This window comes from Petaurus breviceps, unplaced genomic scaffold (assembly GCF_028583685.1).
Source record: "Petaurus breviceps papuanus isolate PSGF00001 unplaced genomic scaffold, PetGlider_PUasm1.0 140, whole genome shotgun sequence".
Classification (NCBI taxonomy): Eukaryota; Metazoa; Chordata; class Mammalia; order Diprotodontia; family Petauridae; genus Petaurus; species Petaurus breviceps.
The window spans coordinates 49,271,550-49,288,522 of record NW_027185698.1 but is presented as its reverse complement, the minus strand read 5'-3'; the positions used below and the strand labels follow the sequence as shown (position 1 = coordinate 49,288,522).

Genomic DNA, 16,973 nt, shown 5'->3' with positions numbered 1-16,973 from the left:
GGCTGCCCCTACACTTTTAAGTTTAATCGCCATTATCACTTAAATCAAGTAACAAAATAATCAAGCCTTGATTTAGTAATGATTGCTGATTTCAGAGGTATAAATGCTGAGCTAGAAATTTAACAATTGAATGGCTTGCTCCTTCGCACCTCTGATAAGATACATATAACAATTGACTTCCTCCGACACACTCCTAATGAGATACATATAACAAAACTCTGGCTCCTAAACCCCTAATAAGATACATAAGAATATAATATAACAATTGTCGTCCTCCAACACACCCCTCATGAGATACATAAGGAGGTACATATGATACAGGGTAGGGTATATTGGGGGCAGAGAAGATCACCAGACAAAGAGAAGAAGGGAAATTTGAAGAAGGTAGTCAATTAAAGGAAGAATTGAGCCTTGAAGGAAGAAGATTGTGAAGGTTAAAAGAAAAAATGTGATTTCTGAGTTTAGCAAACATGTTCGCTACTAGCCAAATGTGCAAGGGGTGGGGCAGGGCAGGGGGCTGGGGAGGATAGTAATGTTTGTCCTTCATTCTTGAAGAGGTCTATGGCATCAGGAAGGTGATGCCAGGACTTGCAAGTGAATTGAACTTGAGGGAGGGAGAGCTGTGCAAGGTCACCAGCCTCACTTTCTCCTCTGAGCTATCTGGGTCCAGTGGTCAGAAATTCATCAGGACAACTGGAGATGGTCCCACAGATGGTAAGTTGTGGTATGATGGATGTGCTGCCTAGACGTCACCTTTGCTTCCACTGGTGCTACCAAGGTTGTGGTAATGTGAAACAAGGCTGGAGAGGTAGGTTTGAACTGTGAAAGTCCTGGCTTAGGCATTTGTTTTTAATTCAGTAGACAGTAGGGAGCCACTAACGTAACATGAGCAGCCCTGTGAATTAGGAAGATTATTTTGGTAGCTGTGTGAGGAATGGATCATAGAAGGGAAAGAATGCAGGCAGCGAGAGCAATATTAGCAGGTCATAACCATGAAGGTAAGAATTGGTGAAGCTTGAACCTAGCTAGGCTGGAGATAGGGGATGACCTGGGGAACTAATGTAGAGTTGGGATTGACAGGATCTGGCAATGGCGGGGGGGGGGGGGGGGGGGGGGGCTGGGTGGGAATAAGAGAGAAAATAAAAAATGACCAAGTTTTCAAGGCTGTATGACTATAAGGATGGTGATGGTATTGTCAAGTCCTGAAATAAATCAGACATGAGTTGAGGAATAAAGTGTCTTGAACTGAGATAAGAGGGTAGCAAACCTGCCACCCTGGGGGATATCCCATGACATGCAGAGTACAATGGATTTCTTAACTCCAAGACCCATACTAAAGCTTATACCATTAGGAAGAGAGGGGAAGAAGGTAGTATGAGGTAGCAAGCCCTGGTCAGGAGAGCCCAGGGGCCCCTGGCAATTTGGGCAAGGGAAAATCACTTCATTCTGGCTGTTTTGCCCTTCATGCTATGAATCCTGATGGAAGAGGGGACATTAGAAGCTGAGATCCAGCTTAAGCTAGGTTCCTTTACAAGGTAAGTCTCTGGGTGGGGGAGACTTAGAGTGTGGTTCAGTAATACAGAGCAAATAGTTTAAGAGTATGAATGTAAAGATAGTACAGAAATTCTGACCTTACTAGGATCATTAAGGTAGTGGCAAGTAACCTTTGGTATTAAACATTTTCTGTCACTAGCAACAAAAATAGGAAACCTAAACCCCAGGGAAGGTTTGAGTGTGTATGTGAAGGGCACTGGGGAGAAGATATGGTCATTTGAACTTTAGTCACCTTTGGGCCTCAGTTTCTTCAACTATAAAGCAAGAGAGAAGGAAACAAGCATTAATGAAGCAAGCTTGACAAGTAGCTTATTTGATTCTCACAACAATCCTTTGAGGTAGTTGCTTTAATTAGCTCCATTTTATAGATGGGGAAACTGAGGCAGGCAGAGGTTAAGTGGCTCATCAAATGTCACACAACTAACAAGTGTCTGAGGTGACATTTGAACTCAGATATTCCTGACTACAGGCCCAGAACTCTACCACCCTGTTCAAGTCATTTCAGACTTTACATGGCCCCATTTAGGGTTTTCTTGGCAAAGATACTGGAGTGGTTTGCCATTTCCTTCTCCAGTTCATTTTTATAGATGAAGAAAATGAGGTACACAGGGTTAAGTGACTTGCCCAGGGTCACACAGCTAGTAAGTGTCTAGGGCCATTTTTTAACTCAGGACGATGAATCTTTCTGACTCTAGGCCCAGCACTCTATCCACTTCATCATTAGGCTGCCCTGTACCACCTAGTACTCTATAAAATGAGGGAGGGGCAGCTAGGTGGCCAGTGAGTAGAGCGTCGGCCCTGGAGTCAGGAGGACCCAAGTTCGGTTCTGACCTCAGACCATTAACACCCACACAAAAATACTAGCCGTGTAACCTTGGGCAAGTTACTTAACCCCAATTGCCCTCCAAAAAATAAAAAAGCAAAAAATAAAATAAAGTGAGGGAACTGAAACAGATGATCTAAGGTCTCTTTTCGATGTAAATACTGTGATCCCAGATAATAATTGAACTCAAAAGCTTATCAAGGGAAAGAGTATAAAGAGAAGAGGACCCAGGAAAGGACTTTGGAAGATACCTACCTTTTTAGGAAGTAGGAAGAGGAGGAGGATCCAGGGACAGAAATTAAAGAACAGTCAGACTAGTGGTGGGGAATACTACTGGCATAGAAGTCAAAGCATGGGAGAGCTCTAAGGAGGAGTCGATGTTCAACAGTGTTAAAAGCTTCAGAAAAGTCAAGGAGGAAGAGGATTGAGAAAATACCACCTGAGTTAGCAGGAGATAACACTGGTGATTTTTAATGGAAGAGTATCAGAAGCCAGACTACAAGGGATTGAAGAGGCAGCTGTTGGTACACTTCAGCAGGGAAAGAGAGAAGAGATTATAGGATAATAACTTGAAGGCATGGCAGGATCTGATGACTTTTAGGATATGAAATGCCTGGATTTTTGCAAGTGTTTGCTTCCCCTACTAACCCTCTCACCATGAAAGGGTAGGAAGAAGACAGGAGCGATTAAAGAAAGAAGAGGAGATAATTACTGATCTATAGCCCAGATCCAGTCAGAAGATGCTGCACCCCCCAAAAAAATTGTAGGCCAAGTTCAAGGCAGGCTTTGTGGGCCAGCATCCACTCAGAAGCATAACTCATGATCGGTTTACCAATGTTTTAACTGAACAGCCCCAAAACATACTATTTCAAAACAAAAGACATCTAATCAAACAGCAGAGCAAAATAAACAACAAAGAATGCCCCCCCCATACATAGACTCTCCCATTACTTATCACCCCACTAATGGGAGAGGGAACATCTACACAGGAAACACCTATAGCCAGGAAACATACATATACAGGGCACATACATGGGAAACATGTGCACAGCCAGGGCAACTTGTACTTCTATGGTGGCATGCTTTTGGATGGCCCTAGACTATCTGGGCAGCCTGTTTAAGTGTTACCCAGTTGTGGGCACCTGGCAGAACTACTAAATTATTCTCTGCTCAACCGGCTGCTCTTCAATGCCTCTAAGGATCTCTGCTACCACCTAGCTACTATGTACCACGAATTCCTTTTTCTCTTTCTGAGAGGGGTTTTCTGGCTTTGTTAGCACATAGTTCCAAAAGGAAACTCCCTTTTAGTTGCTGTCCTCTGGACAGTATCCTTCCTAAAAGCTGGCATTCAGAATAAAACATAAAACTGCAGGTGTGTTCTCAGCAGGGCAGAGTATGGAAGGACTTTTTCCTCCTTATTTCTGGAAACTATGCCTCTCAATGAAACCTGGGAGTCCCCATTAGCTATTACATTGGCTGCCATATCACAGTGTTCATTCATATTGAGTTTGAAGGGCATTAACATTATCAGAGTTTTCAGGCAAGATGCTAAGGAATTAAACCTCCCCGATTTTGCACTTGGGAAGTAGATTTTGACTTTGCAATTATCTCTATTGAATTTCATCTTATTAACTTCAGCCCACTGTTTAAGCCTGTAAAGATCTTTTGCAAGTGTGACTGCCAAACAGCTACTCTTCCTGGCTCTGCCTGGTCTTGGATGGAGGGAAGCTCTGTCTTTTCCCTCCTCCTTCCAGCCCTGCTTTGACAGCTGCATCATCCCTAACGAGTCAAAATGCCAGCTGGACCCAAGCCCCGTGCCCTGTCGCTTTAAAAAGCGGAGGATTACGCTCCCTCGCGGAACTCCTGGGCGGAGCAAAGGAAAGCGCCAGAGACAAGGGTCCGGAAAGCGAAGGAAGACTCGGCCCAGTTTGAACCTCCGCAGCCCCCTTAGCTCAGGCAGGCGGAAGTGGAACAGCGTCGTTGTCCGGAAGTGGCTGCGCTGTTCCGCTTGAGGTCTGCTTGCTGCCACCTCCCGCTCGCGCTCCGGGAGCTGATGTGACCCCCTCGCGGCCCGCCCGGCCCAGGTGAGTCTTCGGGACGTGGGAGGTGGCTTCTCGTTCTCCTGCGGCACGTCATGCCCCGGCCGACCTCCTGTTGGGGTGCATGACTTCCTCCCATGGCTGCCCGTAACTGCCACGGGGCGAGCAGGAATTTGTGACGTCGCGGTGCTGGGTCCGGCGCAGACTGAAGCCCCGATGGCCTCGTGTGCGTGGCACAGTGAAGCCGACCCTCTGGAGCGAGCCGCGGCAGCCGCTTTTCTGAGCCCCGGGTGGCGGGTGTGCGGCGCTGGGACTCCCGGCGCTGCCCCAGGTGTTACGCGCCGTGGGGTTGCGAGCGCGGTGCGCGGAGATCCAGACCAGATGGGGATAGGGCTGGGAGCTGGCACCTAAGATCCCCACGCCCGGGGCAGAGGAGGATGGAGTGGCCTCGATAGGGACTTCTGGTCTGGTCCTTTGAAATAATTTCCCTTATCTCTCCCTTCCTCCCAGCGCAGGCCTTAGAACCTTTGCCTATTACCTGGGCGGGAGCTTCGGGCCCTGCCCACCCCTCATTTTCTTACGTAAGCATCTGCGTGTTCTCTTACCACTACGGGGGAGTAGGAGGCTGTCTCCACGCTAGGTGAAGTGGCCTTGAGTTTACCCTCTCTAAGACTGTGCGCTGCACCAGCCTCTGGGGTTAGCCGGGAACCACGCCCCTCCAGCCCGAGTGAGGTTGCTTTAATTTCTCATCGCCTTTCTGACAATTAGTAGAAAAAATGAAATCAAGTGACCTTTTTTTTGGGGGGGGGGTGTTAGCTGGGCAATATGTGTTGGAATCTTTTTATTATAGGATTAAGAGTAAGGCCCATCCCTATAAAATAATCATCAGTCTTAAACCTCTTAACCATTCTTCTCCACCCTCATGCTTATTTGACATATTTTCTTTTTTGGGCAGGATTATTTGCCTTTATTCTCCAGGATTTTTGTTTGTTTTTCCCGGGGCCAGTGCTGATGAAGGATGAGGACTAATTTCTGATGGTTTCTGACTCTTCACCTATTCTTTCCCATGTTTTTATGAGGAAGGCCTGCCCTAGTGTTTACCTTCTCCTTTCCTTTTGGGGAAGTAAGCATATCTCACTCCAGCCTTGGTAGGATGCTAAAGTGGATTCATGGGAATGCCTTTTTGAACCCAGCCCTGAAAAGCCTGTTTGTCGAATAATCTAGTGGAGTGTATTGGGCCTGTTAATTGGTCCTGGTAACATAAAGGTGTAATTGTCTGAGTTCCTTTCCTTTCCATTTTCTGTGTATGTGTGTAAAATGAGGTCGATGATTCTGTTAACAGCAAGGTGATAAAAAAGTAGAAAGAGGGAGAGTAAGGTAACTTTAGTCACCTTTGGGCCTCAGTTTCTTCAACTATAAAGCAAGAGAGAAGGAAACAAGCATTAATGAAGCAAGCTTGACAAGTAGCTTATTTGATTCTCACAACAATCCTTTGAGGTAAAACCTTATGTTCCCTTTTTATCTTTATTCGATACCCCTAATTTGTCCCACCAACAACAATGGGGCTTCAGCTGTCTTTCAGCCCCCAGGATGCTTTTATAGCCAAATTTGTTGTGGAAATGCAACACTAAGAAGTAGTTCCTTCTAGACTCTTATAACTTGTTGACTGGCCCCTTGCCTAGAAGAAAGGTCCATTTGAAAAAAATAGTATTTTATTTTTTCCAATTACATGTAAAGGTAGTTTTCAACATTCATTTTTATAAGATTTTGAGTTCTAAATTTTTCTCCCTCCCTCCCCAAGACAGCAAGCAGTCTGATATGTATGTGTAATAATGTAAACATATTTCCACATTAGTCATGTTGTCAAAGAAGAAAGAGGAAAAAAGGGGGGGGGGAGTGAGAAATCTCATTCCAACCCTATAATTCTTTCTCTGGAGGTGGACATTGTTTTCCGTCACGAGTCTTTTGGAATTAATTGTCTTGGATCATCATTTTGCTGAGAAGAGCTAAATCTGTCATAATTGGTCATTGCACAGTGCTGCTGTTAGTGTGTACAATGTTCTCCTGTTCTGCTTACTCCACTCAGCATCAGTTTATGTTAGGCTTTCTGGGTTAGAAAGGTCCATTTCTAAGTCCTTCACCAGATGTTCTGAATGGAGAACGAAGAGCAGGTGCCCCTTGGGGGACATCCCCAACTCTGCTTTTTGGCACAGAGGTTCTTGATACCTTTTCACAAGGGTTGGGACTGTGGAGTCAGAATGTTGAGTTAATTAAGAGTAAGTTTCTTTAGCATGAGCTAGAGAGTAAGATTTGGAGGGGTCAAGAGATCTGGGTTTAGAACCTGACAGATGTCTCCTAGCTGTGTGACTGTAGCAAAACCACCTAATTTCTTGGGGGCCTCAGTTTCCTTACTTGTAAAAGAGATAATTATATTCCCATTGCTTCTCTCATAAGGCTTTGTGAAACAACATTAAAATACAGTATAGATGTGAATTGTTAATATTTTCAGTGTGTTTCCCAGTGTGGACACAAAAAGAGGTGAGCTGTGTCAGCCTAAAGGGGAAGGTTTAAGGCAGGGGCGGGGAACCTGTGGCCTTGAGGCCACATATAACCCTCTAGGTCCTCAAGTACAGCCTTTTGACTGAATCCAAACTTCACAGAACAAATCCCTTTGATAAAAGGTTTGTTATGTAAAACTTGGACTCAGTCAAAAGACCACACCTGAGGACCTAGAGGGCTACATGTGGAGTCATGTGGTTCCCCATACCTGGTCCAAGGTCTTTGGTGCAGTGCTACAGGTGCTATCCATGATTTTGTTCTGTTCATTAGTTTTATCAGTGACTTGGATAAAGACATAGATGGGCATGATAATCCAATTTGCTGATAACACAAGTTTATGAAGGATAGCCAGCATATTGGATGACAAAGTGAGATACAAAAATATTTCAACATGTTAGAATGATAGGACAAAACTAATAAAGTGAACATTATTGATTGTAAAGCTCTATACTTAGATTTTAAAAACATAGCTATACAGAAGCTCATGCAAAAAAAGTCCCAGTGGTTTTAATGGGCTGTAAGCTCAGTATAAGTCAGCAGTGTCACCTAGCAACCAAAAAATCTAGTGTGATTTCAGGATGCATTAACAGAGGCAATGGGAGTAAAATGAGGGATGTGATAGTCTTATTGTCCTCCCCCTTGGTCAGTTTGTATCTGGAAAATTGGATTTATTTATGAACATTTGATTAAAAAAAAAGTTGTAATTTAAAAAACCTATCAATATCTTTGCTTTGATATCACTTTTATTTTCATATATAATTTCTCTTCCTCCTTTCCTTTGTCCATTACAACAGAGAATAAAAAAGAAAAAAAGAACGATTTAGCAAAACTAATCAGCACATCAGTCTAATCTGAAAGTATAGAAAATAGTCCACACTCACAGTCCCTCAGATCTTCAAAGGAGGGGGAGGTGCATCTTCTCATCTCTTCCTCAGGGCCTGCCGTCCCATCCTTGTAATTAAACAGCATTTAGTTTTGTTTTTTGTTTTTTCCATTTACTGTTGCCATGACTGTATGTGTTTTTTTTTTCTAATTTTCCTTGCTCTACTCTGCATCTTTATAGTAGGTCTTCCTGTGCTTCTGAATCTTTTCTATGCAGTGTTTCTAATAGCACAGTAATATTCCATTATGTGTGTTTACCATTCTGTATCCATTTAAAAATTCCTAATTGATGCTTTTAAAAAATGTCCCTGTCACTTCACTCTGATCCAACTCTCCCTCAAATAAAAAATCCTTTCGTAACAAAGAAATATAAAGAAAACATTTCAACTGTTGACTATGCATGGTAACATATGCTTCATTCCATATGTATATTTTACCACTTCTCTGCTGAGAAGTGATAAACTTCATCGATAGTCCTCTGACATCAATGGTAGTGACATCAGTCAGATTTCTGATGTCTTTTGGTGTTTTTCTTTGCATCGTGGAAGCCATTGTGTAGATTGTTTTCTTGGTTCTTCTTATCTCTCTCCACATCAGTTCAGACAAACCTTCCTGAATTTCTCTTAATTCTTTCTATTTCCTGGACATTGGAGCATGTCCTGAGGAAGACAGGCAGAAGAGGGAGGAGAGTGGAGGCTGTTTTTAACCATGATCATTTGAATGAACACAGAAGAGAAGCCTTGGGCTGGGGAGGATGGTAGGCCATCTCTCAGCATTTGAGGACTGCCATGTTGGAGAGGGATTAGATTGGTTCTGCTAGACCCCAGAGGGAGATTGTAGAGGGCTAGAGGTAGGTGTGTGTAATGGAAAATTTCCATTTCATGCCAAGTTCCAGTGGTGGAGAGGGCTGCCTCCTTGGGGAATGGGTGAATGACCACTTGGAGAGAGTCCTCTTTGGAGTTGGACTGTCTTCTGATAAGTAGTTGAGCATTAATCAAAATGGAGAAGACCAGTTAAAATCTCAAATTAACCATTTCTGATTAGAGAAAATCAAGCAGGATTGCTGAGTCCTTTATTTCATGACATTGAAGGTTAGGTCCAGTCTGACTATTCATACCCACAGATGTACCTCATATTCCACCATTCATTTCTTGGTTTTTTGTTTTGTTTTGTTTTTTTGCTTTTTAGAGGGCGGTTGAGGTTAAGTGACTTGCCCAAGGTCACATGGCTATTTTGTGTGTGTGTGTGTGTGGGTGTGTGTGTGTGTTTTAAGTGTCTGAGGCTGGATTTGAACTATGGTCCTCATGACTCCAGGGCTGGTGCTCTATTCACTGAGCCACTTAGCCACTCCTCCATTATTCATTTGTAACCAGATTGCCTTGGTAGAAAAATTCAGAGTACATGTTCTCTTATTTTGAATTGAATAATCTATTAAGTGCCAGATTTTCTGTGACTAGAAATTCAAGTTTCAAATGTTCTGTGAATTGGTCTCTCACTTGTGCCTGTATAGACATAAGTAGATATATTTCTCTATCATTACTTTTTTTCCCCGTGAATTTTCTTTTTTTTTTTAACTGTGAAATGATTCAATTTATGGAGACTGAGAATGTAACTTCCTTTCAACTCTTCAGAAACAAAAAGTCTAGAACTAACTTTGGTTGATAGTGTTGCCATTTAGCAGAAAAATAAAGACGGGGCAAGCACCAAGCCTTCCAACTCTTTGGCAATCCTGCTCTCAGGGATGTTATCCTATCTTTATAAAAAGTGGCTAAGCTTTTTCCCTGAAGCCATTCAGCTTCCAGAATCTCACTGTAATAAATCTGGTCAGCAATAAAATAAATTTGTTCATGTGTGGATGTAACTAACAGTTGGTTTTCTGGCCTTCTGTCAACTGGACATCTCTTACCTGTTCCTTCTGCTGTCTCTAGTGTTCCTTGATATTAATCATGATGATCATAAGGCACTGCAAGGTCCAGGTGCATTAACAAACATTCAATTGTGTTCGATATCATTTTTGTGGGAGATATGCTGTGATTTTAAATTTTTAATTAATTTAATGTTTTTTTTAATTTTTAAAAATTGGTCATAGAATATATAGTAACTCAGATGATTTGAATAAGCAGAACGTGCCATTCCTCAAGCCTGCCAGATAACAGGGAGTTTACTTTATAATTTTTGTGATTGAGACCCACCTGGATACAATGCCTATACCCACAGGTTCTGCATTGACCAGGATTACCAGAATCAAGAACAGGTACAGCAAGAATGTCACGAGAAAGAACTCTGCTGATAGAACTGCAAGGATTGGTTGCCATAATCTGTGAATTATGTGGACTGTCCCATACTGGCAGGAGCTTGCTGCGTAAAGCCAAGGGTTTGTCTTTTCCTGATTTATGGGGTCATGTGTCTGAGATCTTTAAAAGAGGAAACCGGGCCTTTTTGGTTATTGGATGTTACATGACTCTCACATAGAGTATCTTCAGAGGAAGAATAAAAAGGAGAAGAAACTTTTAAGGAAAGCTAGAGTACAGCAGGTTGGTCTGTAAATGTGAATATTGCTAAGGGAAAGTGGTAATTGCTTGACATTTGATTTGCTATAAACAGGCATAATCTGCCTCTTCTACTGGGATAGCTGAACAGTCCCTGCTCTTTGAAAGAAAGGAGGTGACAAACATTCCTCTTCATTGAGAACAAAGCTTTATTCTGGGAGTTAAGCCTGAGAGTAGTTTCTACCTCCTGCCCTGTGACTTAGTGGATTTGGAGCCTGGGTGACATCCACAAGTCTCCATTGGATGTTCAGATGCCGTCACAGTTCACCTGGATTGGGGAAGAGCATCCTGGAGCATTGGAAGAATTTCCCTCTAGCTAAGTTTTCCTTAAAGAAAAGGACTTCCTTGACTTCCAAGAACAGAGATCTCTCTGTCATTAAGCATTCATTAAGCATTACTCTGTGCCAGGCCCTATGTTAAGCCGTTATTGGGGTGGTGATTTGGTGTCCTGTATTCTGCTTTCTAGTTTGTGTTGCTCCTGAGGCAACCTTTCTTGTTCCCAAACAGCACTTTTTTTGCACTGCCCCCAAACATGGAATTGGCAGCTGTTTTGTTTCCACATTTCTGATAGAAAGTTTGGCTTTGTACCTGTTCTCTGGGCTTGAAGCTAAGAAGCCTTATTTTGGTCAGACATCATTTCTTTGAATGAGGAAGCATTCTTCCTTCCATCTCCTTTTCCACACCCTTCAGGATTTCCATATGTAAATTCATCTATCATTTTGCTTTGGGAGATCTGCCATGATTTTGTAGAGTGTTTTGATATTGTCCTTTATAAAAGCTGGTGCAGAAAACAAGTTAAACCTGATATTATTGCTAATTAATTGGGTGCTATGTTTTGTTATATGCCAAATTTCCTGTAATGGTAACATTATTCATGGGTTGGTCTGTATGGTTTGGGTTTTTTTTTTAAGTCCATCACAATAGGTGGAAGCCACTCATTCTTCATCTACCCTTTTTTCAGTACCTGGCACCAATTCTGGCCCAGTCACTTGTGATCCATGGCTACTGTGATAATATGCCGAAGATTTCCAAGCAGGATCTGCAGAACGTCTACATTCTCAACCACATCCAAGAACCAAACCAGGAAAAAATGGCCCTCTCAAATCCCACAAGATTGTGTTCAGACTCCTGAAGAGATCAGCATTAAACCCCAAGCTGCTGCCACTCTCAAGCTGTTGAATCCTCCAGGTTACCAAGTATTGTGTAATCCCCTTGCCTATAATAGTACTAAAAGAGTGGCCAGAGGTTGTAGCACAAGACATGGTGAACAAGGTCCTCCAGAAAAGGACTGCTCTAATGTTACTGGAAAGCAAATCCAGAACACTTACTGTGTCCCCTCTTCTCAGGGAATGCCACAGACCAGCAATACTTCCTTGGATTTGGAGACCAGTGAGGCTTCTGTTCCTCGGCTTAGTGTGGTACAGCTTGGCAAACTGCAGGTAATGAAAGATGATATTCAAGAAGTTGATGTGGAAACTTTTGACACCTTTGAAGACCCTAGAGTTTTCCTCAAGTTAAGGCCCGAGTACCAGCATCACAGTTACAACAAATCTGAGTCATGGCAGGCCCTGTCCATTGAGGAGGGTGAATTGATTTTACACAAAGTGACAGTATTGCAAAGTAATCTTCAGCCCCAGACCATCGCTGGCTACTTGTACAAATTGAGCTCATTGCCCACGGAACAGCATTCTGTACTCTTGTCCAGTATCAAGTTTACAATGCTGTGCCAATTAAGCCTAAAGAACATCCAACTCTTTGAAGCCTCAGACCTAATAGGTATTTTGAAAGCATTTGTTCAGTTGGGGATCCCTTGCTCCCATCCAATGCTAGATGTATATGAAAGAGAATTTTGCCGTCGAGTATGGGATATGAACCTAGATGAGCTTTTATTGGTGGCTGACCTGTGGCGTTGCTTAGGCCACAGTGTACCATGCTTTTTAAAGATATTTTTCAGTTATCTTAACTTGCATTGGAAAGATCTTTCCTTGTCCCAGCTCGTTCACTTAATTTATATCATAGGTGAAGGTCGGCAAGTACCTCAAGACTTAATGCAGAAACTAGAGTCATTGGTTCTCAAGTATTTGGATTTACTCAATTTAGAAGAGTCTGGCACAGTCTGTTTAGGGTTCTTCAAATCAAGTAGTAGTCTTTCGGAGTATGTCATGCGCAAAATTGGGGACAAAGTTTGTGGCCAGATGCAGCATTTGAGCAACTATGCCCTAGTGAATATACTTAAAATGTTTCGCTTTACTCATGTTGATCACATAGATTTCATGAAAGAGTTTGGACAGATTGCCCCTCAGCGTATCCCTTCTATGGGGGTCCAGGGTGTCATGCACTTAACTCTTGCCTGCTCAGCCTTACGCTATCTGGATGAAAAGGTCATGAATTCTGTAGCTGCTTCATTGCCTCCCAGGGTCGCATATTGTCGGAGCAAAGATTTGGCCAAAATTTTGTGGTCTTTTGGAACTTTGAATTATGAGCCACCTAATGCAGAAAACTTTTATTCCAGCTTTATAAATGAGATTCACAGAAAGATGCCTGAGTTTAGCAAGTTCCCTGACCACTTGTTCACCAGTTTGCTAGGCTTGGCATTTACTGAACGCTTTCCACTGGATCTTCTTGATTTTGCCTTGAGTCCAGGATTTGTTAGGCTAGCTCAGGAGAGAAGTAAGTTTGAGCTCACCAAAGAATTGTACACTCTTGATGGTACCATTGGCATTGAGTGCCCAGATTACAAAGGCAATCGTCTTAATGCCGAGCTGCAGCAAGAGGGGGCAGTGGTGCTGTGGAATTTAGCAAGACAAGATATGACCTCTAAACCTGAATTCCTGGAAGCTCTCTTTTTACTTCAGACTGTTTTAGGGGGACCTCAGTATATCAAACATCATATGATTTTGCCTCATACACGATCATCTGATTTAGAAGTTCATCTTGATGTCAATAATAAACCTCTCCCTTTTAACCAAGAAGCCATACCAACAGATGTGACCAACTCTCACCTGAAACACATGGGAGTCAGCCTTACGGATGATTTGATGACTCGACTTTTAAAGGGAAAATCAAGCACACATCTTCAGGCTGAGGCAGAGGCCAGTGAGAACAAGGGAGGGGTAGAGAAGAGACCACTGCCTCTAGGTGGCTTTTTACCCAGAGGAGGGTCCCCGGAAGTGGCCAGTTTGTGTTCTATAACAGGGCCACAGGCAGGGGTGTCAAAGTTAGCCATTCAGGTGACAAATAGGAACCAGTATTGCTTTGGTTCCAGGCACCTGCTTGGATTGCATAGCATGAAAAGGAGGCAGCTAAGAAGGCTTGGGTACACTGTGGTGGAGCTGGCCTTCTGGGAGTGGTTTCCTTTATTCAAACGGACACGTTCAGAAAAGCTCTCTTATCTTCATGAGAAAGTGTTCGATTCTGGCTTCTGAAGCATCAGGGGGTCTGCCCGCCATCATCCTCATGTGCTGGTTAGCAGGCAGCATGCCATCCTTAGCAGTTAGAAATGATTGTACAAGCCAAAGTGGAAGTGAGGCATTATGGGAAACCAAGTAGCCCAGAGCAAAGAGGAAATAATAGTTTTCTCTGTCCATGTGGCTTTCCATTGGCAAGGTTGAAAAAATACATTTATCAGAATTAGTATTGCTATTACCTGATTATGCAAGTGGATTATTTGCTTGATGGCATTACCGTTACATCAATAAATGACTTGAAGTTATCTATCTGACTCCTGTTTCTCTCATGTAGTAGTCTAGGTATTGTGCTTTCTTACTGATTTGCTGGGACTTGTTTCTGAGTTTTCAGAATGAAAACATAATGGAAAAATCACTACAGTTCAAACCCAACTCATTTTGACTTGCAGACATTTTAAAAATGTAAGCATGATCCTAATGGTCATTTAAAAATGTAAACATGATCTTAATTTTTAAAATTTTCTTCTATCTCTTTTTGGTCATTTGGTGCAACCTATAGGTCCCTTGTCAGAATAATGTTATTATTTATTTATTTTTTATTGTATTATTATTTTTTTAAGCAATCGGGGTTAAATAACTTGCTCAAGGTTACATGGCCAGTTATTTCTGGGTGTGGTGCTGAATGTCTGAGCCCGGAATTCGATCTCCAGGTCATCCCAACACTGAAGTCTGTGCTCTTACTCGCTGAGCCACCTGGCCGCCCCCAGAATAATGTTTTTAAATACATAAAACAAAATGCATAGGATTAGAAAAAAAAAACACATAGTGAAATATTTTTTCCAATTCAGATTCATGGATTGCTTCAAAAATATCCCCAGACCCTAAGTTAAGGACCCCTGCTCTCATGGGAAGCACATCTGGCCTCCATCATCCTCCAGGGGCAGTGTTGGTGATGACAGTAGCTTTTTGCCAAATGTGTAGCCCATGTATTCCTAGAATCATGGAAGCATTCTTTTCACAATAATACTAATAATTGCCATTTAGCGCTCCAGAGTTTACAGTGCACTTTACATGCATGTCTCATTTGAGTCTCACAGCAGTTCTGTGAGGTAAGTACCATTGACACTAACATTTCTTGTTTATAGGTGAGGAAACAGACTAAGGCTAAATTGCTTGTCCCTGGATACATCAGTAAGTGTTTAGAGGTGGGGTTTGGCGCACAGCCTTCCTAACTCTTAAGACCAGTACTTATTGGCTGTACCATATTGCCTATATTACCCATTAAGAATTTGTGATACATAACTCCCTGTACTACGCAGACTTTGGGGAAGACAGATAAGAGACCATGTCCCTGCCTTTCAGGCTCTCAGTCTAGCATGGGAGAGAAGGCATTTATATAAATAAATATAATGCTGCTACATATAAGATGGGATATATTAAGGCCTAAGAGAGGTGTAATCAAGATATTTTTATTTAGTCAGCCAGTAAACATTTATTAAGTGCCTGTCACGTGCCATGCATTGTGCTAGACATTGGGAACACACAAAAAGGTAGACAGTCCCTGCTCTCCAGGAGCTCACAGGAAGACCGCATGCAAAAGCACTGTGCACAAGGATAAGTGGGAAATAATAAGAGGCATGCTGCCATACCAAGTATGGTGAGAAGACCTGTGGACTTGGAATTAGGACAGCCGGGTTTCAGTTCTGACTGCCACTTTTTATGATATTGGGCAAATCATTTAATCTCTAGATCTCATTTTCTTACTCTGTAAAGTGGGAGTAATACTTGTACCTATTCCCTGTCTCCGTCTGTGTGAGAATCTGAAAGTAATTCGTGTGTTAAGTGCTTTTAAAACACTGTATAACTGTAAACTGCTATTGTTTGCCACAAGCACAATTCTGTTCAGGACGGTGCCCTGCCACCATGGATTTTAGATTGGGGGACAGATGACATAACTATAATACCAAACAATATGTGCTTAAACATTGTCATTAGCATGCGATGAAACTGTTAGGTAAGATCTGAGAGGGAAGAGTCCCCCTCCCCATCCCTGCTTCCTGGGATCACCCGTGGCAGGACTTTAGAAGGTGCTTGGTCATTTTAGGCATAGGCACCATTGTGAGCTAAAGAACAGAGGCAGGAAACTTGAACACAAGCTGTGCCCCGAGCAGGCGGCCAGAATCTGAGGCCTTGAGAGCTAGAAGGGATCTCAGTGGCCACTTCCCAAATACACATGCATGAAATCTTCCCTGTAACATAGCCAGCAGTGTTCTCTTGGTTTCTGCTTAAAGACTTCCAGTGAGGGGAAACCCACTACCATTTGAGGCAGCCCATTCTGGTTTAGATCAGTTCCAATTTTTAGGAAACTCATCCTGAGCCTGGTCTACTGTATTTGGAGCCTGGAATTAATGAGAAGATGTCATCCCTTAGAAGGGCCTGGTCTGTGAGGATAACTGGGAAATCTACTAACTGCCTTGTTTTTGTGCCTGCACTTACTGGATCCTTTGTTCAGGATGGTAGTAAGATAAACTACATACAGACTTGGGTCTGAAGCCATTGTTTCTTTGTTGTCCAAATGTGCTCATTGTCAAGAGTGTCACTGCTTACTTAGGCTAATCCAGTGGAGGTAAGCCTTGGTATTGGGATAGCCTTCACCTTGGCTCCTCTTTTTTTTTTGCTTTTGCTTTTTGGAGGGGGAAGGCTGGGCAACTGGGGTTAAGTGACTTGCCCAAGGTCACATGGCTAGTAAGTATTAAGTGTCTGAGGCCGGATTTGAACTCAGGTCCTCCTGACTCCAGGGTTGGTGCTCTATTCATTGCGCTACCTAGCCACCCCATAGGCTTCTCTTTTAGATATCCATTCCTCATTCCTGCATGTTGGTGGGACACATTCAATCCAGGCTTATGTAATGAAGTTCAGAGTGCAGGGGAGATCACATTTCCATGACCCTTGGTCTTAGGAATTCAGGGTGCTTCCTCAGGCCTGAGATTTTCAGAATCTTCAGATTTTGAAGAAAATAGGCAGTAACTTCACTAGCTAGGCTCACATGGAGAGCTGGGGGTAGTTACCTGGACATCTAACTTCATTGAGTAATAAACCCAGTCCCACTCTTCTTCCCCCACTGCCAAGTCCCTGCTGGTGGGGAAAACCAAAATGTTGA

At 42.8% G+C, this 16,973-nt stretch overlaps 2 protein-coding genes across 3 annotated transcripts in view; both read left to right on the top strand.

Annotated features, from left to right (window-relative positions):
- Positions 1–3,319: 3,319 nt before the first annotated feature.
- UBOX5 (U-box domain containing 5) overlaps positions 3,320–16,973 on the top strand; it is a 31,957-nt gene continuing 18,303 nt past the window's right edge. The window contains exon 1 of one of the 2 annotated variants that reach the window (XM_069072324.1): positions 3,320–4,461. The gene's annotated coding sequence lies outside the window, so the exon portion shown is untranslated. The remainder of the gene's footprint in view (positions 4,462–16,973) is intronic. The other variant, XM_069072318.1, reaches the window with a different exon arrangement.
- FASTKD5 (FAST kinase domains 5) lies at positions 9,985–14,119 on the top strand. Its single transcript, XM_069072312.1, has 2 exons — positions 9,985–10,231; positions 11,368–14,119. Exon 2 carries the CDS (start codon positions 11,405–11,407, stop codon positions 13,829–13,831), a length of 2,427 nt encoding a protein of 808 aa, XP_068928413.1. The 5' UTR covers positions 9,985–10,231; positions 11,368–11,404; the 3' UTR covers positions 13,832–14,119.